Source organism: Agaricus bisporus (genome assembly GCF_000300575.1).
Source record: "Agaricus bisporus var. bisporus H97 unplaced genomic scaffold AGABI2scaffold_5, whole genome shotgun sequence".
In the NCBI taxonomy this organism is placed as follows: Eukaryota; Fungi; Basidiomycota; class Agaricomycetes; order Agaricales; family Agaricaceae; genus Agaricus; species Agaricus bisporus.
This window is the reverse complement of record NW_006267368.1, coordinates 7,636-30,973: the sequence shown is the minus strand read 5'-3', so window position 1 is coordinate 30,973 and position 23,338 is coordinate 7,636. Positions and strand designations below refer to the sequence as shown.

General features: G+C 46.5%; 10 protein-coding genes across 10 annotated transcripts; 6 read left to right on the top strand and 4 right to left on the bottom strand.

The window, feature by feature from the left end:
- Nucleotides 1–139: 139 nt before the first annotated feature.
- Nucleotides 140–2,097, bottom strand: AGABI2DRAFT_70106 (hypothetical protein; the record flags this gene model as incomplete). The annotated part of the gene is made up of 14 exons (XM_006460579.1): nucleotides 140–514; nucleotides 573–582; nucleotides 640–715; nucleotides 780–880; nucleotides 935–966; nucleotides 1,021–1,108; nucleotides 1,169–1,204; nucleotides 1,264–1,286; nucleotides 1,336–1,373; nucleotides 1,424–1,527; nucleotides 1,575–1,705; nucleotides 1,759–1,847; nucleotides 1,911–1,939; nucleotides 1,997–2,097. 14 exons carry the CDS (start codon nucleotides 2,095–2,097, stop codon nucleotides 140–142), a joined length of 1,233 nt encoding a protein of 410 aa, XP_006460642.1.
- Nucleotides 2,098–2,188: 91 nt separating this feature from the next.
- Nucleotides 2,189–2,764, top strand: AGABI2DRAFT_117573 (hypothetical protein; the record flags this gene model as incomplete). The annotated part of the gene is made up of 2 exons (XM_006460578.1): nucleotides 2,189–2,625; nucleotides 2,668–2,764. 2 exons carry the CDS (start codon nucleotides 2,189–2,191, stop codon nucleotides 2,762–2,764), a joined length of 534 nt encoding a protein of 177 aa, XP_006460641.1.
- Nucleotides 2,765–3,238: 474 nt separating this feature from the next.
- Nucleotides 3,239–5,274, bottom strand: AGABI2DRAFT_203746 (hypothetical protein; the record flags this gene model as incomplete). The annotated part of the gene is made up of 10 exons (XM_006460577.1): nucleotides 3,239–3,570; nucleotides 3,626–3,851; nucleotides 3,902–3,998; nucleotides 4,045–4,182; nucleotides 4,234–4,300; nucleotides 4,354–4,410; nucleotides 4,462–4,578; nucleotides 4,628–4,716; nucleotides 4,778–5,022; nucleotides 5,078–5,274. The coding sequence occupies 10 exons, from the start codon at nucleotides 5,272–5,274 to the stop codon at nucleotides 3,412–3,414; spliced, it is 1,392 nt and encodes a 463-aa protein (XP_006460640.1). The 3' UTR covers nucleotides 3,239–3,411.
- Nucleotides 5,275–5,519: 245 nt separating this feature from the next.
- AGABI2DRAFT_70344 (hypothetical protein) lies at nucleotides 5,520–5,869 on the top strand (the record flags this gene model as incomplete). The annotated part of the gene is made up of 2 exons (XM_006460576.1): nucleotides 5,520–5,610; nucleotides 5,661–5,869. Coding segments are annotated over 2 exons (300 nt in total), but the record flags the coding sequence as incomplete, so codon positions are not given.
- A 1,566-nt stretch (nucleotides 5,870–7,435) lies between these two features.
- AGABI2DRAFT_192272 (hypothetical protein) lies at nucleotides 7,436–8,516 on the top strand. Its single transcript, XM_006460575.1, has 7 exons — nucleotides 7,436–7,613; nucleotides 7,670–7,776; nucleotides 7,841–7,903; nucleotides 7,967–8,012; nucleotides 8,071–8,182; nucleotides 8,244–8,286; nucleotides 8,357–8,516. Exons 1-7 carry the CDS (start codon nucleotides 7,585–7,587, stop codon nucleotides 8,413–8,415), a joined length of 459 nt encoding a protein of 152 aa, XP_006460638.1. The 5' UTR covers nucleotides 7,436–7,584; the 3' UTR covers nucleotides 8,416–8,516.
- A 529-nt stretch (nucleotides 8,517–9,045) lies between these two features.
- Nucleotides 9,046–12,061, bottom strand: AGABI2DRAFT_203742 (hypothetical protein; the record flags this gene model as incomplete). Its single annotated transcript, XM_006460574.1, has 8 exons — nucleotides 9,046–9,415; nucleotides 9,680–9,887; nucleotides 10,152–10,497; nucleotides 10,552–11,028; nucleotides 11,083–11,487; nucleotides 11,573–11,645; nucleotides 11,697–11,896; nucleotides 11,993–12,061. The coding sequence occupies 8 exons, from the start codon at nucleotides 12,059–12,061 to the stop codon at nucleotides 9,046–9,048; spliced, it is 2,148 nt and encodes a 715-aa protein (XP_006460637.1).
- A 266-nt stretch (nucleotides 12,062–12,327) lies between these two features.
- AGABI2DRAFT_135768 (hypothetical protein) lies at nucleotides 12,328–13,213 on the top strand. The gene is made up of 5 exons (XM_006460573.1): nucleotides 12,328–12,363; nucleotides 12,412–12,511; nucleotides 12,559–12,745; nucleotides 12,801–12,923; nucleotides 12,975–13,213. The coding sequence occupies exons 1-5, from the start codon at nucleotides 12,332–12,334 to the stop codon at nucleotides 13,013–13,015; spliced, it is 483 nt and encodes a 160-aa protein (XP_006460636.1). The 5' UTR covers nucleotides 12,328–12,331; the 3' UTR covers nucleotides 13,016–13,213.
- Nucleotides 13,214–13,634: 421 nt separating this feature from the next.
- On the top strand, nucleotides 13,635–14,706 carry AGABI2DRAFT_203738 (hypothetical protein). Its single transcript, XM_006460572.1, has 6 exons — nucleotides 13,635–13,736; nucleotides 13,785–13,880; nucleotides 13,951–14,077; nucleotides 14,139–14,201; nucleotides 14,259–14,469; nucleotides 14,531–14,706. Exons 1-6 carry the CDS (start codon nucleotides 13,673–13,675, stop codon nucleotides 14,546–14,548), a joined length of 579 nt encoding a protein of 192 aa, XP_006460635.1. The 5' UTR covers nucleotides 13,635–13,672; the 3' UTR covers nucleotides 14,549–14,706.
- A 758-nt stretch (nucleotides 14,707–15,464) lies between these two features.
- On the bottom strand, nucleotides 15,465–18,640 carry AGABI2DRAFT_203734 (hypothetical protein). Its single transcript, XM_006460571.1, has 7 exons — nucleotides 18,576–18,640; nucleotides 18,296–18,528; nucleotides 18,082–18,235; nucleotides 17,805–18,032; nucleotides 17,650–17,756; nucleotides 16,918–17,598; nucleotides 15,465–16,866 (listed from the first exon to the last, which is right to left on the bottom strand). The coding sequence occupies exons 1-7, from the start codon at nucleotides 18,607–18,609 to the stop codon at nucleotides 16,840–16,842; spliced, it is 1,464 nt and encodes a 487-aa protein (XP_006460634.1). The 5' UTR covers nucleotides 18,610–18,640; the 3' UTR covers nucleotides 15,465–16,839.
- Nucleotides 18,641–21,168: 2,528 nt separating this feature from the next.
- On the top strand, nucleotides 21,169–22,665 carry AGABI2DRAFT_69363 (hypothetical protein; the record flags this gene model as incomplete). The annotated part of the gene is made up of 3 exons (XM_006460570.1): nucleotides 21,169–21,384; nucleotides 21,439–21,790; nucleotides 22,574–22,665. Coding segments are annotated over 3 exons (660 nt in total), but the record flags the coding sequence as incomplete, so codon positions are not given.
- Between the last annotated feature and the right edge of the window lie 673 nt (nucleotides 22,666–23,338).

Below are 23,338 nucleotides of genomic sequence, written 5' to 3'. Positions count from 1 at the left end.
TCAGATCTCAGATTTTATACATTTTGTCAAGCCAGTATTTAGCAAGAAGGTACGCGCTATCGGCATTGATATGAACCTAGTAACCTGCCGAGTCAATTGTACTTACACACGCACCCACTTCATTTCGGTATTTCCGTCATCAAGCTTCAGTAATCAGATAAGCGGCGGTATCATGAGCACCCAATCTGACGCTGAACGTCGAACCCGCAGTGAAAGACCCGTCCACGTCAGTCCCAGTCCACATGTCGTGGATGATGAACCTTCCGGAATCAGAGAGGCCAGGGACGTTCGAGAGCCTGAACGACTTCGTAGTGGTAGATGATCCAATATTCATGATGAATACGTGCATGCCCTTGGAAGATGCACCAGCGTAAAACTCGGGGGGTGAGGTTGTACCAGCACCAGATCTAGGTGTGAATGGCTTGGCAGGTGTTCCGATGTTGGGATCTTGGCTGAAAGCGAGTAGTTCCTTGTTAGTGATGATGGCCACTTGTTCAGAGTTGAGTTGCGAAAGCTATGCAGTCACAAAATTATTTTCATGTGAGAGGAGAACGCTTCAAAAGATCTCTTACATCGGTTCCACTGCATAGTTCCACATCAACGTTCAGATTAGATCAAAGTCAGTGACACATTACTCACAGTAATATGGGACTCTTGAAGAAAGCCCAGGCGGCGAAGTGTGTACGCTCTTCCTGAATAGTCAAGTCACCATTTCCTGTGGAAGGTCAAATCAAATGTTAGCTGCTACAATCACTGGAGTAGATTATAAATGCACGTACCAATTTCCATCATATCCATGTCGTTGTGACCGAAGAAATCAATCGTATCCAAATGGTCTACGTTAATTTTAATGATGTCCATGATGTACGACCATGTTGGGCTATAAAAAAGTCAGCGATTTGTACGTTTCTTAAGCAAGAAAGACGTTTCTCACGTGGCATCTCCTGACATCCTCCACGAGTGGCCCTAAACATTGTCATCGTCATTGGATCTTCACCGTCATCTGTACGAGATGCTTACCGTCCGAGCGCCCCAGGTCCAAACTTGAGCTTGACCCCAGATGCAGACGTCAAGTTGGATCGGACGGGATACTTTGGAGAGAGCATCTCTAGTACAATTATAATTAGCTCAATTCAATTTCGAGATCATCCATTCACTCTAAACTTACGTCATTCGGCGATAACGGATTCCGGAGTTCGAGTTGCTATCACCCAGTCCAGGTTAACGGAAGTTAAATGCTGGAAGAAAAAGACTATTGCTTACTACCAATCACCGTCGGGTGGATTCTAACATAGTTTAGGTCAAACAAAGCAAGAACAATGAAAGATAACCCACGGGAGCATCAGTCCAGTTGCTGGGAACATTGCAATTATCTAGGGACCATTTCATAAACCACATCTGATTGAAATCGCCATGTACTGACCGTATTTCAAGTAGTCAATGCCCCAGCCGGCGAATGTTTGGACATCAATAAGCTCATTACCGAGAGAAGCAGGGTATCCAGCGCAAGTTTGTGTACCAGCGTCACTATTGCATATGAGCTCTTGATTTCTGACCGGTAATTAAACACTGACCTGTAGATACCTATCTTCAATCCGAGATCATGAACTTCATTGGCGACCCCAATGATTCCGTTTGGGAATCTCGTGGGGTCTGGTACGATCCTTCCAGAGCTGTCACGAGAATCCTTAACTGACCAACAGTCCTATGATGTCGTCAAAACCGAGACTCTCCGAGTAAGGAAGCAAGAGAATTTACATCAATATTGACGTATTCATAACCCGCATCTTTGAGTCCAAGTTCTACGAACGAGTGTGCGGCGGCAAGAACCTTAGCCTCGTCAATCTCTGATTCGAATTCGCGTCAGGTTGAAGGTTAGAAATTGTTTGCTGCTCGAAATCTCTACTCACCACAATGATAGGCATTCCAGGTGTTCCATCTGGTCATCATAGTCAGTCGCAGTTCCAAACAGAACAAGATACATATAAGAAGATACCCTAGGGCAGGTAGCCTTCCCGTCTCGTGAGACGGGGGTGTTGTTGGAGCTTGAGCAAGCGCGAGAGAAGTGGCAGTGAGGATTGCTAAAAACGTAGCCATTCGCTTTGCAATCACTCGTTAATCTATTCTCCTTATATACTTCAATACTAACCAAATCTGGGATGGAAATGAGGCATTTAATTAAGATCATATGTCCGTCAGTGCATATGGCGAGCGCACCTATGGTTCCCACCATCACCTTCCTGCACGTATAATAAGGTATTTTGTATATTTTCGGGCCGTCCAATGCTTCTTTGCAGCCTTCCCGACCAATTACCACACAGCACGGGAACTGTTGCTCCTCCTGTCTTCCCAACTCGCCATAGCTGAGAATCACTTTGTCGAGGAGGCTTGTTGGGGAAATCTCGGGACTGATGAGGCCCCAAACACGCTTGAAGAAGGTAAAGGAGAAGACGTTGACCTTCCTTCTACGGCCCCACCGGGAGAAGGTGCGTATTACGAAAGAGCGGTAATGCAGATGGATAATACTTCCGAAACTCTGGATCTGGTGGAAGAGTTGATTATATCTGAACAATATGCTTCGCACGCTTTTGCTGACGCTACCTATGGATCTGACACTTACGTCCAGTCAAGTGAAGTAGGATCGCGATATAAACTCTGAATATCCAGTGCCAAATTGGACGACTCAGAAGAACCTTTGAATTGCGAGAAGTTTTCCGGAACGCCTCCTGAAGGCACGCCCGACCTACCTTGGACTAGGCTCTGAATATGGATAATTAGGATTTCGCTTTTGAACGCTTTCTTGGCGGCCTCAGCAATGGGAGGTACTACTGCTGATAACTTCGAAATTATGAGAAAATCCTGCTGATGAAGATGTAGAATCTCGCATAGTGTGTGTGCGATTGGCATCTATCCATTCATTCCATATGATCTATGGTCGACGGATCCCTCAATAGTCGCACGGACAAGGCCCTGTTCTATATCTTCCATGCCCTCCTAGACTGGGCTAGCGTGGCGTTTTTGTTTGCATTCAACAGCCGACGAGAATTTAGCGTTTTGGCACTGGCTCGGTAGGGGATTGACGGTATCGTGATGGACTTCAAAGTGGTTGCAGAAGATGCTGAAGCAAGAGGCGGCTCACAAGAATACACTGAAGCCACGGGAACTTAAATCGCCTGAACGCGTATAGCTCGAGGAACTAAGCAAGTGACATTGCGATGACGGTTGACCAATAGAGCGTCTAACGTGTCAATCATATTCTTTACCTTCTTTATGCACATGCAGTTCGAACCTGTTACTAGAACCGTTAATGCGTCGGGTTTCGTTCGATGTACACTATCTGCAGAGAATATAATAAGCTCACTAAGGGTACGAATGCTGTGATTAATGTTGGATTGAGGTAGGTAATCATCCTCATGCCGCTAAGGAATCACCATCTTTGTTGAAACCCTGGAAGTACTTCTCCCTAAAATCTCGGTGTGCAGGGACATGTGCATTTTCAGCTTCGCCTGCGACGGGTCTATACGCCGGAGGTAGGTATTTATTATTTGAGGTTTTTCGAATCGTGATGAGCTGTGTGTGGAACTTGTAGTTTTCCTGCGAATCGAAGTTACAAGCGAAGACTTACGCGGCGGCCCCATGAACCGAAATCTTGTAGCGAATTTGCGATGACTTCCATGCCTTCGCACATCATAGTATGGATGTCGACTTCTTGATATTCGTCGGTAACAGTAGGGAGAAAAAAGACTAATCGACCCCCCGGTTTAAGTAGATACCGTGCGAGCAAAACTAGGTCCGTTGCCAAATTGGATAGCTCATAAGGTTTCGTTGGTGGTATATACGGCTGATCGTCACTGGATGCAGAGTATAATGCTGAAGACCAAAATGACTGATAGTGACATACGGTCTTGGGCTTTGGGAGTGCTGGAAATAAAGCGCTTTCTTCTCCTCTGATAATTCTTTCTTGCGGCCGAGCCGTTTCGCTCCTGCACGAACGCCATCTATAATGCGTGAAGTCACAGGTAGCAGATCAGTGGCAAAGCTCACAAGGAGGGTCTGTAATGATAGCGTCGAATAATTCCCCACATCTCCATGGATTATGTGTAACGTCGAATGTGCACAGGTCGATGATCTTGGAGGCAACGCCATACTGAGTTGCTGCTCGTATGACGCCTGGCGGCTTTCCTGTGAGGGCTGTGCGGTTCATCAAAATTTCTCGGACGTAAAATATCTTACCTTTTCCCCTCATCTGCCTTCCGTCAATGTCTGAACCGAATACGAGAGCTCCAAAGTATGCTATCGGCTATTACAAAAAAAAAATTAAGGCAGAAAGGGAACATATGCATTTGACCTTACATATGCCATGCTTCCAGTTCCCATGAAGGGGTCATATATCAATTTACCTGGAGAGGCCTTTATCGTGTATGAGTCTCTCGCTGATTATAGGCTGATGATCCGCCTGACCAAAGTTTGGTTAGCCATAAGAAGAGAAATCTCGGCCTCCATGCTGGTGTTCCCGAAGTAGGCGCGTTTCTTCACGTCAAACACGCCAACCAGTTGCCGTGCAGTACCTTCTACTATCTGAAGTGTATTTAGGGTTGCTATCCCTGGAATACAGAGACAGACGCACCAACCTCCCAAAGAAAATTTCTTTGAAACTACCGTCATCTTCGCACCGCTTGCGAGGGAGGCCATTCGCCGGCGCTTGACGGCACTCATCTACAAGTAGAAGAAAAACAATCAAGGATTAACCACAGTCATCATCAACAGAGTGGCGCACATTCTTCGAAGCATGCCATGGTTATTTCGGGATTTTTCATGTCAATTTTACCCCGAAAGTCCATGTACGCGAAATTCTCAATAACGTCGCGCTGCCTTCTTTGAGGTATTGTATGATTGAATCCTGTGACGTTGAATTTAAAGGATGTATTCGGGATGTATTTCTCCCATAGGTGTCTATTGGAGCGGTTCATTTTATGGACCTCGTCGTACGTTTCTCCCTGGGCATAAAACTCGTATATTGACCTTGGACGATCCAAAAGATAAACATATTTATCGAAAGGATAAAGAGTCGAATTACTTGATTAGGATGCATCTTTCTGCCAAAATAACCGCATGCTTCTCGTCCTCGAGTTCCACGACCATGAAGGGCCTTGATGTATCAGGCTCATCTGGTAGATGAATGTGAAAGTCGTGAAGTTCCGAGATCGACTGCAATTCTGGGAGTCGGAAGTCGCTATGAGATTGGGCAAAGGCGACGAGATAACGAGTTCTCATTGATTCCAGTTGGTAACGAATGATTATCTTCTGAAAACCTTTTGACCTTTGTTTGGCAACACCGCTGAGTGCAAATACATCGGCCCGTCGCGGCAATAGGTTCTGTAGTAGGCGCTTTGATCGTCGAGAACAATGTCAACATCCCTTTTAGAACCTTTGAAGATTGTTGATGCTGTGATTAACCGAGTACAAGGCCAAGATCGTCCGTGCCATCTACTTGAATTGATTTCGAATTAACGAATAGTTCAGTGACAGATGATGACCTCTACCGTCTCCAGCACGCCTTTCCGGAGCAAACTGTCCTCGGGGCTCTGGATTTGATAGACAGAGGAAATGGTACGCAATCTGCTCCGTGTATATCTGATAACGATGACCATTTTTTTTAGTTCTCAAATATACGACCTCATGGGGGCACACTGAATACGAAATTATCGGATCCAATGGCACTTACTTGGTTTTGCTTGATGTTAGCACCACTGGATACCCCTATTTTTGTAGCTGCCCGGCCTTCATTCACTACGTGCTGCAGCAGAAGAACCATGTCATGGTCCGTCTTTCTTCTCGTCCCGTGTCTCGTACTCAAAAGAAATACTAGTGCAAACACATACTTGCAACTCGCCTAGCAAATCGCTTGTCTGTCTGTGCACACCGTCAAATGTCTCCTGAAGATCTTGTTTCACTGTACACGCGGTATTATCCTGCCAAGGACGAAGAAGAAGAGAACGATAGCTCAATGCTCGGTCTAGTCTAAGCTGCCTCGTATACACTCCAACATTTCCACATTCCAATGGTACAAGGCCTACACGCGATAGAGCTGAGCGCTCTATACCGCATCCAGAATCGTCGCGCGCCATTTCCCATCTCCCGACGCAGTGACACCCTCCCCTCATCGTCCCACTGCCGGTACTCTGTATGGGTCTTTGTGTGCCGAATAACTGTAAGTTCCTTCGTCCATTGTCATTGAGCTTTAGTATTGACCATCCACGAGCAACTCAATTATTCCAAACCGATTTTCTTCCCTTCCTTCTTGAAAACCACGAGATCTGCTATGTTGGTCAACCACACGGCTCAATCACGCCTCACTGTCCCTCATGGCCATGTCAGACTTGTGTTTACTGAGATCCCATCAGCGCCCAACCCAACCGATCACTTCTCTCCTCAGTATAGCAGTCCCTAATTTGGAGTTCGTTTGGAAAGTGACAGTCAAGGTGTTAGAACGTAATCAGAAGTATAAAGGTGGAAGAAGTCGTTCTGAACAATGTGTAGGTCAAATTTGCCGCCAATTCTTGGGGCTGACTGATGCATCCCCCGGCTTTACTTTACGCATTTCTTTTACGTCTCCGATGATGTGAATCGGCGCCGACCTTCATAACTTGATGATGTTGGGATGCAGCAGTGTTAAACTCGCCCGTTGACACATCTCGCTAGATCAAAAGCTTGAACCGCACGGCTTCGAAACCCGAGTGCAAATTTGGCGGGCTGCGGGTTTGAACCCGCAAGGATTTGAGGACGGCCGCGGCTCACTCAGGCCCAGACAGAAGGCGGCCTGGAGTATGATTTTTTGTAGGGCTTCACACCCATGTCAAGGAGGTCCCGGATTCAAATCTCGCCCACGAACGCCGGCCTGTGTTTGCCTGTGGGCGGCTTGATCTGACGGGCCGGGTTGAGAAACATAGCCCGGAGCAGAGTGATGGCGTCGAGCCGTCGACAGCGGCTTGTGGTACTTATGAGCTTGTCTTGGCTTTCCATCAAGTAAGTGTAAGCATCCTGTCAGATCTTTTTCTAATTTGCATCTTGTTGTGCTTGAAGATCTTCCCCGGGACAAAGCAACTGGAGATAGACAAGACAGATCCATATGCAGATAGAGTACCTTAACATAAGTACACTTGTGCTACCAAGGAGCGCAAGGAAAAGTTTCAATATACTATACTAAACAAGTTCACATGCAGCTGATTCTTGTTGAAAGCATTCCAAATCATCATTACGAGTTTCTATTACTTGACTCTACATTTGCTCTACGTCTATTGGTGACTCTACATCTATTGGTCATCTCAGGGGCGTTTTTACGCAACTCTCTCACGTCTGCTGATTCAGACAAGTGTGAAGATTGGCCTGAGATTGGCTTCAATGTGGCTTCCTTGAAATTTTTAATAGGATACGACGCGCGTCACTGACATTATCGGTGCTTTCAGGCCGGCGACACGTCTGCGTTTTAGATCAATACAAGGCTACCATATATATAAGGGGTGCAACTTTTATCTGACAGTCTCAATCCCTCACAAGTTAGCTCCTTGACAACAACCTCAAAAAATGTCTGCTTCCTTCACCGTTCCCAGCGAGTACGTCAAGCATGTCGTGATGTTTAGGGCATTAGACTCAACTTCCTCCACTTTAGCTATCACTATGTCGTAGCTTCGCTTGCCCTTCCCGCAGCCGTGGCTTGGACTCAAGCATTCTTCGTTGGAAGGTACAGGAAACGAGCCAAGGTCGAATACCCACAAAGTAAGAATTTTGAACTAACGCTATCGACCTCATCATAAACGAAATTCTCTTTCTTTTTTCTCAGTGTACGCCGATCAAAAACAAGTAGAAGCTTCCAGAGATGCTTATTTCTATAACTGTGCCCAACGTATGTTCTTCTCTTAAGCTTCTTTCTCAACGTTACTGAAGTCGAGCTGACCAAATAATATAGGCGTACATCAGAACACGCTGGAAGCTATAGCGACACTGGTGCCAAGGTACGTGTTGCGTACAATCTCGTTAATTATCAGTTGATTGACACGTTATCTTCTTTAGCGTTGCGATCACTGGCCTTGAATATCCACGTATCGCAGCTGGTATCTGCGTAGTATGGACTCTCAGTCGTATTCCATATACCATTGGCTACATGAGTGGTGATCCCCAAGCCGTACGTAGCGTTTTTTTCCTTCCTCGTATACAGTAAGAACCGTGTCTGAAATGTGTTACAGAGAGGTAGGAAGGGTGGAGGCGTAGGCATTCTGAGCAATTTCGGTGAGTACATTCTCTTTCAGTGATTTTTAGATTTCAACCATGAGCTCATTTTTTTGCACCCAAACAACAGTGCTGTCATTCGCTACCGTCTTCGTCGCTGCGAGACGTCTCTACAACGCCAAGTTCTGAAGCTGTTTCTGTTGCTTTCGTGCTCCATGCTTTGATTAATCACTGCTTTTCTCCTGGATAATAATAATAATAAGCCTTGAATTGGCTCGAGTTCATGTTATAAACGAACCCAAGAAGCTTTTGGAAGACACAAGAGAGAGATAAATTCAGACAAATAACATCACCTCCGTCTTCAGAGATTTTTTGAGCCACCTTTGGGTGGTCAACGGACATAACAATCTATAACATTCAAGCGTGATTACTGCAACGAGGCTTACGCCAACCAATTCTCCACACCAAAATACCATCACCTTTAACCCTCTCCCAAAACACAAATAAAAACGAAACTCGACTTTTGAAGAGCACCAAAAGAATAATGACAAAACCAATGTTGGAGTGTAAAAAAACTAATAACGTATATACAATATATAAACTACTTCTGTAAAAAAAAAAAAACAAACGAACCACTTCATGCATTAAGAAAAACAAAAGACAAAATCTAATTTAAATTTACAAAAAAAAAAAAAACAGAAACAAAAACAAAAGACGGAGGGAGGAGGCCTTGCATATAACAAAATGGATGAAGACGAGGTAATGAACGAAAAGATCAAAAAAATAAATAAAATAAAAGTGTAGGGGGGGTGGTTTTTATCAAGCCATAGAAACGTCTTCATCTTGACTATTCCAATTATTCTCAGAAGGCCCAGATGATTCACTCCCACTCCCACTCTCACTCTCATCCCCACTCTCACTCCTCTCCCTTTCATTATCCTCTTCCTCCTCTTCCTCCTTCTCCTCATCCACCTCCATCTCCTCCTCTCTCGCTTTCGCTTTCCCCTTCTCTCCTCCACCCACACTACCCCCACTCCCACTCCCACTCCCCACAACACTACTCCCCAAATTATGTGCTCCCCCCGCAGCAGCCTCCAAATCCTTCAAAACACCCTCATACTTATCTTCTCTACACCTCCACTCCAACAACACCGCAAACGCCCTCAACTCTTCCACCAAATTCTTCAATCTCACCCTTTCATCTCCACCTCCACCTCGTGTAGGTATAAGAGAAGAAGTCTGGGTATAATGATCGACGACAGTTGTGACACTTGTATCTCGTGATGACTTCCTTGCTCCTCCTCCATTTGTTGTTGTTGTTGTTGTTGTACTAGGATGATATGGTCCTCCGGTGGAGATTCCGTTGAGATGGGAAGATGAAGATGAATCGTTGGTGAGAGATGGAGTCATCGTACCACCGTTAAGTGTTATTGTAGATGATGATGCTCGAGACTCTTGTAATTTTTGTTGAGGATGGGGATGAAGAGAGTGTAATGATGTCGATAAAGGAACAGCGCTCGTAGCCGATATGTTTGAATCTTTATTTTCATCGCCCAAACCAGCTTTCATTGAGATCCATTCAGATAATTTGAGAATCTCAAGGGGTTCATAGAACCCCCACCATCCTTCTCTATCCTTATCTTCTTCCTCCTCCTCTTCCTCTTCTTCTTCGCTTGATGAAGATGAAGATGAGGATCGACTGCGATGATCATCATCGTCCCGTTCATCATCATCTTCTGCATCTGATTGAGAACCTGCGCCACGTCGTCCCGCATCACCATCATCTTCTTCTTCAGAGCTACTCCCTGTCTCTTCATCAACATCCATCTCATTCTCCTTCCTCGCATTCCCATTAACCTTAATTTTCAACTTGACATTCGTCGTCGTCTCCGCCGGCATGGCCTTGACCTTTAAATTCTTCTGACGACCACCACTCCCAACAACAGCATCTTCAGGTCTCTTTCCCCAAACCGCCAAAAACCAACTCCACGACTTCATCTCGATTCGTTCCTCCATATTCAAAACCCTAGCCTTCTTCATCACAATTTTCTTCCTGTTACTCTTGATAAGTTTATCATCGCTCGAACAGGACATGATAAAATCTTGTGCAGCTTCACGCTCAGAAACTCCCGGTGAAAGTATCCAATAAACTCGATCTTCGCTATCCATTCCGAGCGGCGTAAATCGTGCTGCGTACTTCGGTACAAGAGTTTTAAGGGAGTTTTCAAGAGATACATTTTTAAGTTTGTGATATTCACGTTTCGCGCGGTTCTAAAAGCAGGAAAATAAGTTGGTGTGATTCAAATATGGCGATTGTTCACATACCTCGAGAATTTGAGCTTTGAGTTTGACGCGCGTCTCCATACTCTTCCTAACAACGTCCCATCTCTCAGTTTCACGCTTCACAGCCTCTTTCTGTTCTTTAATGGTCTCTTTCATTCCTTCCCTCACACCTTCTTCCAGCTCCTCTCGCACGGCAGTTGTCATCAACACGTCCTCCATTAGCGCTTCAACTACGGGGACCATCTGTGCCGAGTACGCAATATGTATGCCGTAATTATCAGTGGTAGCATTAGTACGCGTACTTCGGATAGTGCGTATATCGAGAGATGAGGGAGGAGATAATGGATCAGGAAAAGTAAAGGTGAAGGGAGAAGATGAACCAGGAAGAGTTGAATGCGGAGAGGTGAAGAGTAATGGGTCTGGAGGGGGAGGAGAATCACGTAAAATCGCTAGAACGGGCCATATTTTATTGAGATTGACGCCCAGGTTACGGATGTCTTTGACAGCATTTTTGATGGCCTGCGCGAACAGTGTCAGTAGAGGTAAAGATGAAAGACGTGTATATGCAGTTACCATTGAGAGAGGGCCCTGAAGCTCTTTAGCGAGGAGGTTGAGAAGTCCGACGATGATAGATTTGACGCAGAATTCGCTAACCCAGCTGACCATGTCGTCATGTTCATCGCGACCTTGATGGCGACCGCCACCAATCTCTTCCAGTTCCTCGAGATTGGTCCGAGGTAAACTAGGCTCGAAGAGGTCCGCGAAGCGCAGTACAAACTCGCGTATGTGGAATCTGGCTTCGGCTTCGTATAGAGGAAGGCGAACGGGTACAGGAGTCCATTCGACGATAGGAAGAGGCTTGACTTTGGGTTTCCTGGGACCCTTTGCTCCTTTGGCTGTGGATGCCGAGTCGCCGTTGGCGTGTTTCTTGGACTGGCGATCTGCCTTGGATTTGGAGGCCGAGGGTTTCGGGGCGGGCTCAGGTGGAGGATGACGGATTGTTCCCGCGCTCCTGTTTTTTAGTAAAGTGAGTGGGGGAGGGGAAAGAAAAAAAAGGGAATACAAACCCCATTGGTTCGAGACCCTTGGACTTGCGACACCGGGGACAATTACATGTATCAGAGCATTTGGGGCACCTAGGGCAGAGCTGTGAATGGGGCGACGTGTTTGTAGGACAAGAAACAGACCTGTAAAAGTAGCCCGCAGAGTCGATGTGGCCGGGCTCGAACCTGGCGTTGCGAGCGGCGTTGACTACGTCATCGAATTCGACGTCGTAGCGGTTCTTGAGGCAGAACTTGCAATATTTGGCCACACAGCGGCGCTGGCGGGGAGATTTCTCCCTGCTCTTTTCCTTGGGCTTGTCCTTTTCGGGGTCTTTTTCCTTGGGCTGGGGAAGCTCGAAAAAGGTGCACTGGATGGCGTCTAGGGGAGGATATCAGCGGGTGGGGGGCGGAGGGGAAGGAGAGGGGTGGGTACCGGTGACATCGCGTTTTTTGCTGCACTGGTGGCAGTAGATGAAGCCGTTGGGGTAGTCTGGGCAGGCGTTGGGCATGGGGATGGGGGCGGAGGCAAAGGGCTTTTTGAGCTGGGGCTTGAGGGTGATGGTGACGGAGAGGGACGTGCGGGGTTTCTTGTGGCTGTCGTGGGTGTCGTCGAGCTTGCGCTTCAGAGACGGCGAGTCGGGCATCGTGCACACACACGCCATCGCCCATCCTCTCCTCCACCGCTCGTAGATCTCGCGTCCACAGTCACGTGTCACAAACCACATGACCCACCCAGAAAAGTTTCATGCCGCTCAACTACGATTCTTCCTCTGCAACAAATGGCACACGCTGACCACACCCGCGATCCATGGTGCGTCTCTAGTGGTTTGCGCTACGTAGTCTCACCTTTTTTCCACAGCCCCTGGGTCATCCTCAACGACTTTGGCGGCGCCTTTTCCATGGGCGCCGTGGGCGGTGGCATCTGGTATGGCATCAAGGGCGCCAGAAACTCTCCCCGAGTCTGTCTTTTTGTCTTTCTTTTTGTCCTTCACTCACCTCCCCCCAGGGCGAACGCCTCATTGGCGCCGTCTCCTCCATCAAAGCCAGAGCCCCCGTGACCGGCGGAAACTTTGGCGTCTGGGGTGGCATGTTCTCAACTTTCGACTGTGCAATCAAGGGCTGGCGGCAGAAAGAGGATGCCTGGAATGCCATTCTTTCGGGGTTTATGACAGGTGGTTGTTTGGCTGCACGAAGTCCGTCATTCGTCATCCTTTATTCATCCTCCCACTGACCCACTTTTTTTTTCAGGCGGCCCCAAATCCGCACTTGGCTCAGCCATTGCCTGCGGTATTCTTCTAGGCGTCTTCGAAGGTGTCGGTGTCCTCGTTTCGCGCGTATTCAGCGAAGGCAACAGACCACAAATGGCACCACGTATGTTCGCCATTTATAGCTTCCTCTAACTTGCCCTCACCTTGTTCATAGTACCAGCCGGAATGACACCGCAGCAGCCTGCATCGGCTTAACAGGCACCCTCATCTACTTGTTCTCAGTCATGCATCTCTGCCCTCCTCCACGACCCTTGACCAAATCCGTGGTCCGACCATGTTATATGGACCCATCCATGCACATGATCCAAAATTGGCACTTAATCTTAACGATGTACATTACTGTCACATCGCACTCCCTCCCCCACTCAACCTGCTCACCTGGACTGGATAGACATGTCACTTACAGACTTAATACCTCGCCTATACATTATTCGTTTTTCATTTCTAAACCAACTTCTCGGTATTCGGCTAGCACGTCATTCATTAACTGCACACACTTTTTTTTCAGGGTGCCGGTGAGTCGAGTCCCCCGATTCATTTGCCTTCTGATCGACGCAGCAGAATATTGTGGCCGAGCGTGTTCTATTAATAGATTCACCTCCCACTCACTAATTTGATCCTCCGCGAATGCGACTATGTGCGACTGAACCGAAACGGTCTAGACGAGTTTCTAATGGTGTCATCCTATGTGCAAAGTAAACCTCAAAGCCCCAATCAGTCCACATTATCATTCCATGACGTCAATTGACACCAACCTGAAACCCCCAATTTCCCTTTATATAAATTTCGCTTCTTACGCTTTCTACCTCCGTCACCACCTCATCTTCGATTCTACGAAAAGTAACAACAGCGATGCTTGACCCTTATACAGCTAGTGCTTCTGTGATCACAGCCAATACCGAGCAAAAGATCGATGGTCGGTTGTTCCTTTCTTCGAGGGTCTTGAAACTTAAAATTATTATAGGCTTGAAAGAGATTATAGAGTCTACTCAGACGGCGATGCTTACTACACGTTCTAAAGAGGGGCATCTTCATTCTCGTGCCATGGCACCCGCTTCTTGTATGTAATCCTACCTCTCTCTCTCTCTCTCATTACCTACACAATACTCATAATATATTTTCAATTTTAGCTAAAGAAGATAAAGACTTGAAATTTGTTTTTATCGCTAATAACGCTTCGCATAAATTTGAAGAAATGCGTCAAGATGAGAATGTGAATGTAGCTTTTTTGAATCCTTCTACAACTGCTTGGGCTTCGTATGTGTTTTCTCTCTCCTCTCCTCTCCTTTCTTTCTGTTTTAACGTTTTGTTTATGTAGGATTGCGGGGAAAGCTAAAGTCATAAACAACCGTGACATAGTCGAGAAATACTGGACCAAAGGGTAAATTTCTCTCTTTTTACCAATTCATATGAACCCTACTGAACGTTCATAATGTAGAACAGGAGCATGGTTCGGTGATCTCAAAGACGGAGTTCACAAAGGCGATGCTTCAGATCCTCGTGTATCTTTAATCGAAGTCATCCCAGAAGAAATTCGTTATTGGTATCCTACCGAAGGTAAAATCATGCGAGCTGTGGAAATTGGTTATGATGCTCTTACGGGAGGTGTTGCTACTCCTGGTGAAATTAGGAATATCAGTCCTAAAGAGGTTCGTTTTGTCTTTTGTCGAGATAAGATGCTCGTTTCAATATTGATTGGACGCTTTATAGATACGCCACCATGATTAAAGTGTATGCGGTTTCGAACTACGTGTCTTTTTACGAATTGTATATGTATGAAGTCTCCTTTCAACGTATAAATGTAACGCACTCTGTAACAACATATGTTCATTCCTCGGAACTTTTATCAATCGACGCGGACAAAGGAGCTCTCAGTATCTCCCATATTACGGTCCAGACGTTCCATAAGAGGTTCTTTTTAAATAACGAGCTTGAGTTTTTCAAACGAAATGAATGCTCGAAATGTATTCAACCGTGCTAATTTGCTACGCTATTCATAAAACGCAGGAACGCAGCTTCCCATTTCGTCCCAAAAAAGACCACAACATTCGTCGAGGATCTGCTATTATGCGAAAAAGTTACCAATGTATTGGCACCACCTCCCCGCTCAGAAGCCTCATTCCAGAAAGGCATACACAAGGTATTCACGCACACACTTCCCCGAACACTTGAACAAGTCTTTCAAACTTAATCACCGTCTTTTTTTTCAATACCAGGTGGTCGTCAAGTACGAACCTCGAGGATATATTAACCCTCACGCTTTAACTTCTCCCATCGCTCCCATTCTCCCTTCCAATTCTCTCTCCTTCGCCCTCATGATTACAAAACTCTTCCCAGAAATCCTAGCCTACATCATGATCCTAACTCAAGAATCTTCACTTCCCTCCATCGTCGATACAACGCTCGAAGATGATGATGACCTCGATTCATACTCAAACCACGGCAAACCTTCCCAGCCATTCGAGATCACGATATCTCATGTCAACTCTCAACTCCGTGCAATCGCATTATGCACTCCGCACCTCTGGTCTTCCATACACATCGATACCGGTATACAAGACGCATACCTCACTTTAGAAAGAACGGACGCATATATAAAGAGGTCGGGCGGTTATTTCCTGGATCTGAGGATTGAGGTGAATGAGACAAAGTGCGATTATGAAGACCGATGGATATTGCGACAGGCCTTAAAGTTGGTGGCCGGGGAATCAAGAAGGTGGAGGAGGTTGGCGATTATATCTGAACGAGAAGGAATGGCAGGTATGGATATCATTACATCAAAGCTGAGTCAAGATGAGGGAGAAGAGTCTCTTTCAAATCTCGAGCATCTATCGATCTCGGCCGACTATTCCTCGGATGTTGAAGACGAACTCGAGGAAGCCAGATATCGCCCAGTCCAGAGGTTGGATAACAACGAGAACGATACAGGGTCTTCTCCCAGGTTTCGGAAGACAGCTCTGAAATGTCTCCCGAAACTTTCTTTCCTTCGCTTACGAGGTCTCGCGATTTACAGCTTTCAGCTCGTCTTCTTACCCGCTCTCCGAGTATTACATCTCGACCAGACAAAAGCCATCCCAATGACGTCCGACCTGCTTGAAAATGTCGCGGCAGCATGTCCCGCGTTGGAGCATTTTTCGGTCTACGGAGATATCATCAAGTCACCCATCAATGAAGCTGGAGCCGTTAGAAATGTTGGTCCGGGAATGCCGTTTCCGAGACGACTGGATAATTATACACCCCATGAGGCGATGTTCGGAAACATCGGAAGTTCGAGAGGTCGAGCCGTCGGCTTGAGCGCCAAATCTTCCCAAGGCGGTATCTTTTTGCCCCAGCTACGATCTTTGCGCGTATGCGGGACCCAAGGTTTTGTGTACAAAACACTTCTGTCCCAGCTTGAAGCACCAAAATTAAGGAATCTGATGCTCAAAGATGCACACGAGCATGACCTTGACACGCTTTGGGAGACGTCGCTCGCCCATCCTCAGATTCCTACCATCACAGGGTCGCCGGAAGCATATACACCGATGTCGACGCTAAAATTCACCCAAATGCAGTCGCTGGCCATCAGCAACTCAAAGCTATCCAAATTCGTCTATCAAGGGCTGTTCAGAGTTTTTCCTTCCATAACGGAATTTTCTTCGTATTCATCTATGGATCCTGATACAGCGTCGAAACTCTTGGATGACGGAGTAAAAGATGTTCCATGGCCGAACTTGCGCATGTTAACATTCATTTTTGATGTGGACTTGACAGCTGAAGACAAGTCGATAGCGGAGCTGCTACAGAAGCGAAAAAGTGTCGGATTTCCAATACAGAAGGTACGCATCGGAGCTGCTGAGATAGGGGTAGTTTATGGGCAAGTCCAGAAGCCTGTAGCGCGGGAAACGGCGATCGTAATGGAGAGATCAGAGAACTTCGACGTGTGGCCACTTGATAGACCTTATCCTGATATCGATGATTTCTTATTTTGAGTGGCCCGTGCATTCGATCCCCGTAGATAATATCCGATACATGACCAATCAGTCGTAGAATAGTGGCTGGAAACCCTATGAAATTCTTCAGAAAAAGTAATTTGCCGCGATAAATTCCATGCAGACCTTTTGAGTGACCTGTGATGGCCCAATCATCTCTTCCATCAATTCAAAGCTTTCTGAGGTATCGTCCATTTGCATTCCGTCACTTTCGTTGTGTTCCGTGGTAGACACCTTTTGCCCGCGGGAGGAAGAGAAATCAACTTCTTCACCTTCTCCCTCCCATAGAGCGTTCAGATCTTCCACCGTCTCAATATCACCCAAACCAGCCTCCTTGAGAAATTGATTCTCAGCGACAGAGAGCTGGGAAGACGGGAGGAACAACGGTTCCTGTACTTGCTTCGCGATATTTGGCGGGGAAGGTTGATGCAAAGAAGCAACGGTCGGCCGGAAAGAGCCCGGGCCAGCAAATGAAGGCGGAGGCATGGATTCCGGAACGCGAGATGATTGGCGAGAATGAGCTGCACTCGAGACTGAAGAGCTCATATCCACTCTTGAAACAATCTTCGCCGAACGTTTTGGTTGCTGCACGTCCACCCCAGTATCCTCTCTGTCCCGTTTCTTGCTCAGCATCTGTCTATAGCCGTTTTGGGATGCAGGGATATGAACACCGGGAGGTTGACTCGTCGCAATGACAAACAAACCCTGAACACAATCGCCTTCAGCATCGATATATAACGGTGCAGCTGTTTCGGTAAAACACATGTCTAGCGCCAGTGTCATCGATTCAGCATATGCAATGGTTGCCTGAAGAACTGTGAGATATAATTGAAGGGAGAAAAAACGCAAAAATTTTACGTTAAATTCGCGGAGGTGAAACGCGATGATGATAGGAGAGGCATGCAAGTCATATGTGTCAAATTCTTCAGCACTTATTATTAGCTCCGTCGACATCTGCCCTTTAGCTGAGGAACACAGTCAATCTTATGAAGTGGACAAAGATTATCTCATACTTTTGTCCATCGAGCTCTCGCACGTTTTGAGTCCGACTTCCGACTCATTGAAGGTCCATATAAGCTGTGGATCGGCTTTCGTTCCCCTTTGCATTGGAAAATGTTCGAGCATGTTGCGAAGACCAGCCGGGCCAATGTGAACCCGTGCTTGATTGGGTGTATCAGGCACACCGGGCGCCATCAGAGCCAGAGGTACAGACAAAACCAAGCGATGAGTTTTAACAACACCTTAAGTACGATTAGGACGACGATCTTCGACGAAGTAGGGGACTCATACCATGTTTACACAACAACTTCACAATTAATTTGCTTTCCAGGCTGTCGATTTCTTCATCCGACTCTGCATTTCCGTTTTCTCCTTCAACAATAGACAGTATGCACCTTTCAACAGACTTCTCCACAGTTCTGTGCCTCAAAATTGACAGCAAGTTCTATGGATACTAGTCAAAACCTGAACCACACGAATATAAATATGTATATATGCAACATGCCTTAGCCAGAAGTTGTCCTTTCACAATTTGCACTTCTTCCACCTCGTCGTTGAAGGGTCTTTCACGATGCAACTCACCTACAGTATATCTCGAGAAAAACTCTTTGTCGTACTTGAATCTGCAGTACGCAGATTTCGCAGAATTGGTGGCGGATATGGAAAGAGAGTCTGGATGCGCGCATATAGTGAGCTCATCGCCGTATCTTGAAAGGCAAGTGAGCGCCCTCGTAAAGGCTGCTAGTTCAGGACCACAAATATTCTAGAGGGGAAAATATTCGTACACTTGAGAGCAGACGCATCTATTGTTGCTTGCATACTTGTGCCCGGAATCGATTACCCGCTCAAGTCAAGACTCAAGAGGTACATATTACGCAGGCTCCTACCCAGCTCTCTCACAGCGTGTTCCTAAACGGGACATGATTATGTCAGAACAACATGTCTTTCGCTGTAAGAGGCTGGCACCACTGGTAGATCGGCCATCACCTAAGCCAATAATAGCCTACAGATCTTATCGACGACATAATCAATCTAATTAATTAGCCTGTCACGTCCAATATCGCCTGCCGACAGAATCCAAGAATGCTGCCGCGTCCTCCAGCCCGATTCCATCCCAGATACCTGGACAAATGAACGTATACGCGAGGTAGTAGATCGTAGATTGAAAAGCGGCAGGTAAATTGTTTCTACACTCGACAAATGTGAGTACTATTTTATACATTATGATTTTATGTTTACAATTTTAATAATGCTCGATTTTGCGTCTCAATCTGCTCTTCAATGTTTTCAGGTTGATCCTCATCATCTTCATGAATCATCCCCGCAGCAGGACCCCGCTGTCGACTTCCGAACGTGTTTGTTTTCGTGGACCTTTATTATTACTTCTAGTCCTTTCTCGTTCCGCTCGAACCTTCTCACGACGGCGAATAATAACGGGGTCCGCCTCCAATAATTCCCCCACCAACTCCCATAAATCTGGTGCCGCAGTGCGTGTCTCCGAGTATTTCCGATGATCTTGTCAATTGTACAGAATTTCATCTGTTCGGTGAATTTCTTCGTATTAAAATGCAAGCCGGTTTGAATCCTCGTGAGATCCTGTAACTGCGAGTCTGCGACTTCACGTTCCGAACATACTCTTTCTTTACCCACTGTTTCATCATTCATGACATCCCGAGTCCAATTGTGGTAAGCCAACCATCTCAATAGATGAGGGAGATCATCCACAAATTTGTCCACAAAGGGTGACTCTGCTATTCCAGGTTCTACAAGTGAGCGACGAACAAGATTTTTGAGAGGTATGTTACTTTTATTGAGATTCGAGAGTTTTGATGATTTTATTAGAATGTCTTGGGGTTGTTGGCAGGTATTGCAGAAGTACAAGAGAATTAAAAGTGGTACGACTACATTTCTACGTATACAAGAACTCGGAACAGATCTCGAAGCCAGAGAAACCGGGAACGCATCGCGGACGCCCTTCGCGAGCACGAGTTTCAACTACGTCACCTATTTGGGTAGTGTTACGGTCACATTGTATGTAATCAGGTTAAGCCCTATTATATAATACTTTTTTTGCTAAGTCTCCCGCGGGAATCCATCACGGTGATGGCCGTTTGACCAGAGACGCCAGCCGCTTACAAGTAAGCACACCTCTTAACGAGGTGTTTGGCCCTGTTTGCCAAACGTGCGACAACTTGTCAGCGAGCTGGGTAGGAGCCTGCATATTACGTTGATCTGATGAGGACGCGTTATTGACGTCTGTTTTGCCACTTCTGATTAATGATTGCTGCCTTAAACCTTTGGCCTTGCCTCCGTGGAAGTCGCCGCAATCAAGAATGCATTTTGTTTCAGCAGCACTTTGGTGTCCCGAACTATGACTTGACCATTGGAGAACTCCGAAACCTCCAGCTGCGCACTCGTTTCCTTTGATTAAATGCTTCGTGGGGAAGGAGCCTTCGAGCCTGGGCGCCGGTTTCGGCCCGCTTTCACAGCCTACAAGTGTCTCTAGTCTCATGGGTCCCCTCGTGTTTTCCGAAATCTTGACCGTAGCCAGATGGCCCTGGCACTGATAACTGTCATTGGCTACTATTAACCCATCGAGGCTGCATGACCCTTAGGAAGTTCCACGGCACTCAATTGACAGCAACACAGCATAGCACGGCCGCTGATTTGAGAAGCTCGCCCGCGCTCAGAAGTCACAAGGTTCCCCCTTCATGTAATTAAGTACTTACTTTCATCTTCCACCAGGAAAATGTAGCACCGCCACGGCGCAGCAAACATGCAGTTATTACCACACTGTTATGGAGCCCAAGTAGACTGATTCGGATTTGGTTGCCACTTCGGTGTACTGCCTCGTTTATACGCCAAAGATAAAACTACAGTGCCAGTGGGTGGACGACTTATTATAGCCTCATTTGCTCAACCTCTCCTTCGTAACTTCATCCATTCGCTTCTCTGCTTCCAACGTGCCTTGACTGTCTGGTCAATCACGATGACTGAAACTCTTTTCGACCTGAACCACGTGGTAACCATGTTGGAAGTAACAAACACGTGTCGATGGGTTAGGGTTTGTATGGAGCTGAAGTCGAGATTTTCGTCTGTGCGTTTTGTCTCATTTGTTCCATGGCCATTTTATGTGCGTGATTGTATTTTAAACACCTCAGTCTTCGCGTTTCGAGACTGAGGTACGTAGCATACTTGTAACCGAAATTCTTCTATTAAGTCTGTACTTGTAGCGTAAATCTTTCAGGTATTGAAATGTATCAGTCTTCGCGTTTCGAGACTGAGCGTAAATCTTTCAGGTTATGGGCCCCGCCCCATTGTCACACTAAAGTAAACTAGTGCTGCAAAGTGAAAGCGAGTAACGCTATGTCGAATTCGATGGCTGTAAATGATACTCTACCACCCAATGTGCCTGCATTGGACATTTCGGGATCAAATTGGGCTATGTTCGAGTTGAGATTCCGGATGGTCGTTCGAGGGAAAGGCCTATGGGGTCATTTCGATGGGACTACTCCTCGTCCTGCTCTTCCTACTCCTACTCCTGCACCTACACCAGCACCACCTAGTACTCCGGCAGCTCCTACGGAATCTGCTGTTCAGGCAGCTTTACCCCCATCTCCACCTCCAGTTACAATTGATGACATCGAGTTGTGGGACCGAAATGAAAGTATTTCGCAAGCGCTGCTCGCTCAGCGAATCCCCGACTCCACTCTCGTTGTTGTTGCAAGTTACCCCACAGTTCAACAGATGTGGAAAGCGGTTGTCAATGAATATACTTACAAGAGTGATTATTCACAAGCAAATCTCCATCAGGAATTCATGGCCTCGCGCTGTCCACCTGGAGGTGATGTTCGAGTATTCTTGACTAACTTGAGGGCGAAGAAGTCGGAGCTACTAGCAGTCGGCGTTCATATTAGCGATAATGAATACCGAAGTGCCATAATTCAATCCTTACCTCGATGGCTAGCAACCTTTGCGTCCAACCAGTTATCTGCTGCTCGTCTTCACTCCTCCCTTGGCAAAACTATCGATCCGGACCTGCTCATTATCATGATATGTGATGAATGGGATCGTACACGCCGTTTTTCAAAAAAGACAGCTAAGCCGGAAGGGGATGATGCTCTTGGAGTTGAAGCCGAAAATAAAGGGAAGTCTAAAGCCAAAGAGAAGAGTAAAGGAAAGGAGAAGAAGAAGGGACCGTGTTGGATTTGTGGAGGGGAGCACTTGAAGAAGGATTGTCCTAAGCGAAAGGATAAAAAGGAGGAAGGATCTAAGAAAGATCAATCCACCAGCGCCAATGTTACGACCGAAGGAGGTGATGACGATGAGTCGTTTGCTGTAGATGTTGAAAAAGTCGGGAAAGCTAGCCAGTCGACGGCAAGAATCAAGATTTTTGATTCAGGATCTTCTCGTCATATTTCTCCCTACCGAGATGTGTTCACGTCGTTCACATCGACTTCACCCTGCATGTTGCGAACTGCTAATCGGCAACAATTCAGTGCAATCGGTAAAGGAGAAGTGAAGCTTGACTTACCGAATGGAGACTCAAAGTCAGAATTACATCTCAAGGATGTTCTCTATTCACCAGAAGCTAGCTATATGCTGATATCGGTTGGCCGTTTGGACACAGAAGGCTATACGACGACGTTCAGGGATGGACGTTGCATAATCCGAGATGCGGAAAGTGTTCGTGTAGCGGAGATCCCTCGAAACGAAAAGGGATTATACAAGTTAGTCAACGATGACTACGACGAGATCAATGTAGGCGAATTACTCACCAAAGATGCTCTACATCGTCGCCTAGGTCATATTTCACCTATGGCTGCAGAAAAATTGGTCAAGGATGGGCTGGTTACAGGGTTGAAGCTAAGCGAAGTTGAGTCCGGGAATGTGTCCTGTGATTCTTGCACATATGCTAAAGCCACTCGTTTGCCAATTGTGAAAGTCCGGCAAGGTGACAGAGCAACGAAAGTCGGTGAGGAAGTGCACACAGATATCTGGGGACCAGCTAGAGTGGCGACGCGCAAAGGACGACGCTATTATATTACGTTCACAGATGATTATTCTCGGTGGACGTACGTGGAGTTTCTATCCCAGAAATCGGATGCTTTTGAGGCATACAAGCGGTATGAAGCATGGATGGAGACTCAATACGATGCACGTATCAAAATACTTCACTCGGATCGTGGAGGAGAATATACATCTGAGGAGTTCCAGTCTTATCTCAAATCTCGTGGTACGGAAATAAAGCTCACCGTTCACGATACCCCACAGCATAACGGTATTGCCGAACGTCGAAATCGTACAATCGTTGAACGTGCTCGAGCTCTGCTTCATTCGAGTGGTCTTCCAAAGTCGTTTTGGGCGGAAGCCGTAGCGCACGTAGTATGGTTGATGAATCGAACTGGGACTAAGGCAGTTGAAGGAAAGACGCCGTTTGAAGTTTTATATAACCGAAAGCCGTATATGGGAAACGTTCATGAATGGGGAGATGAGGTATGGGTTCATCAAGCTGGACAGGATAAGCTAGGCGCACGGGCGAAGAAAG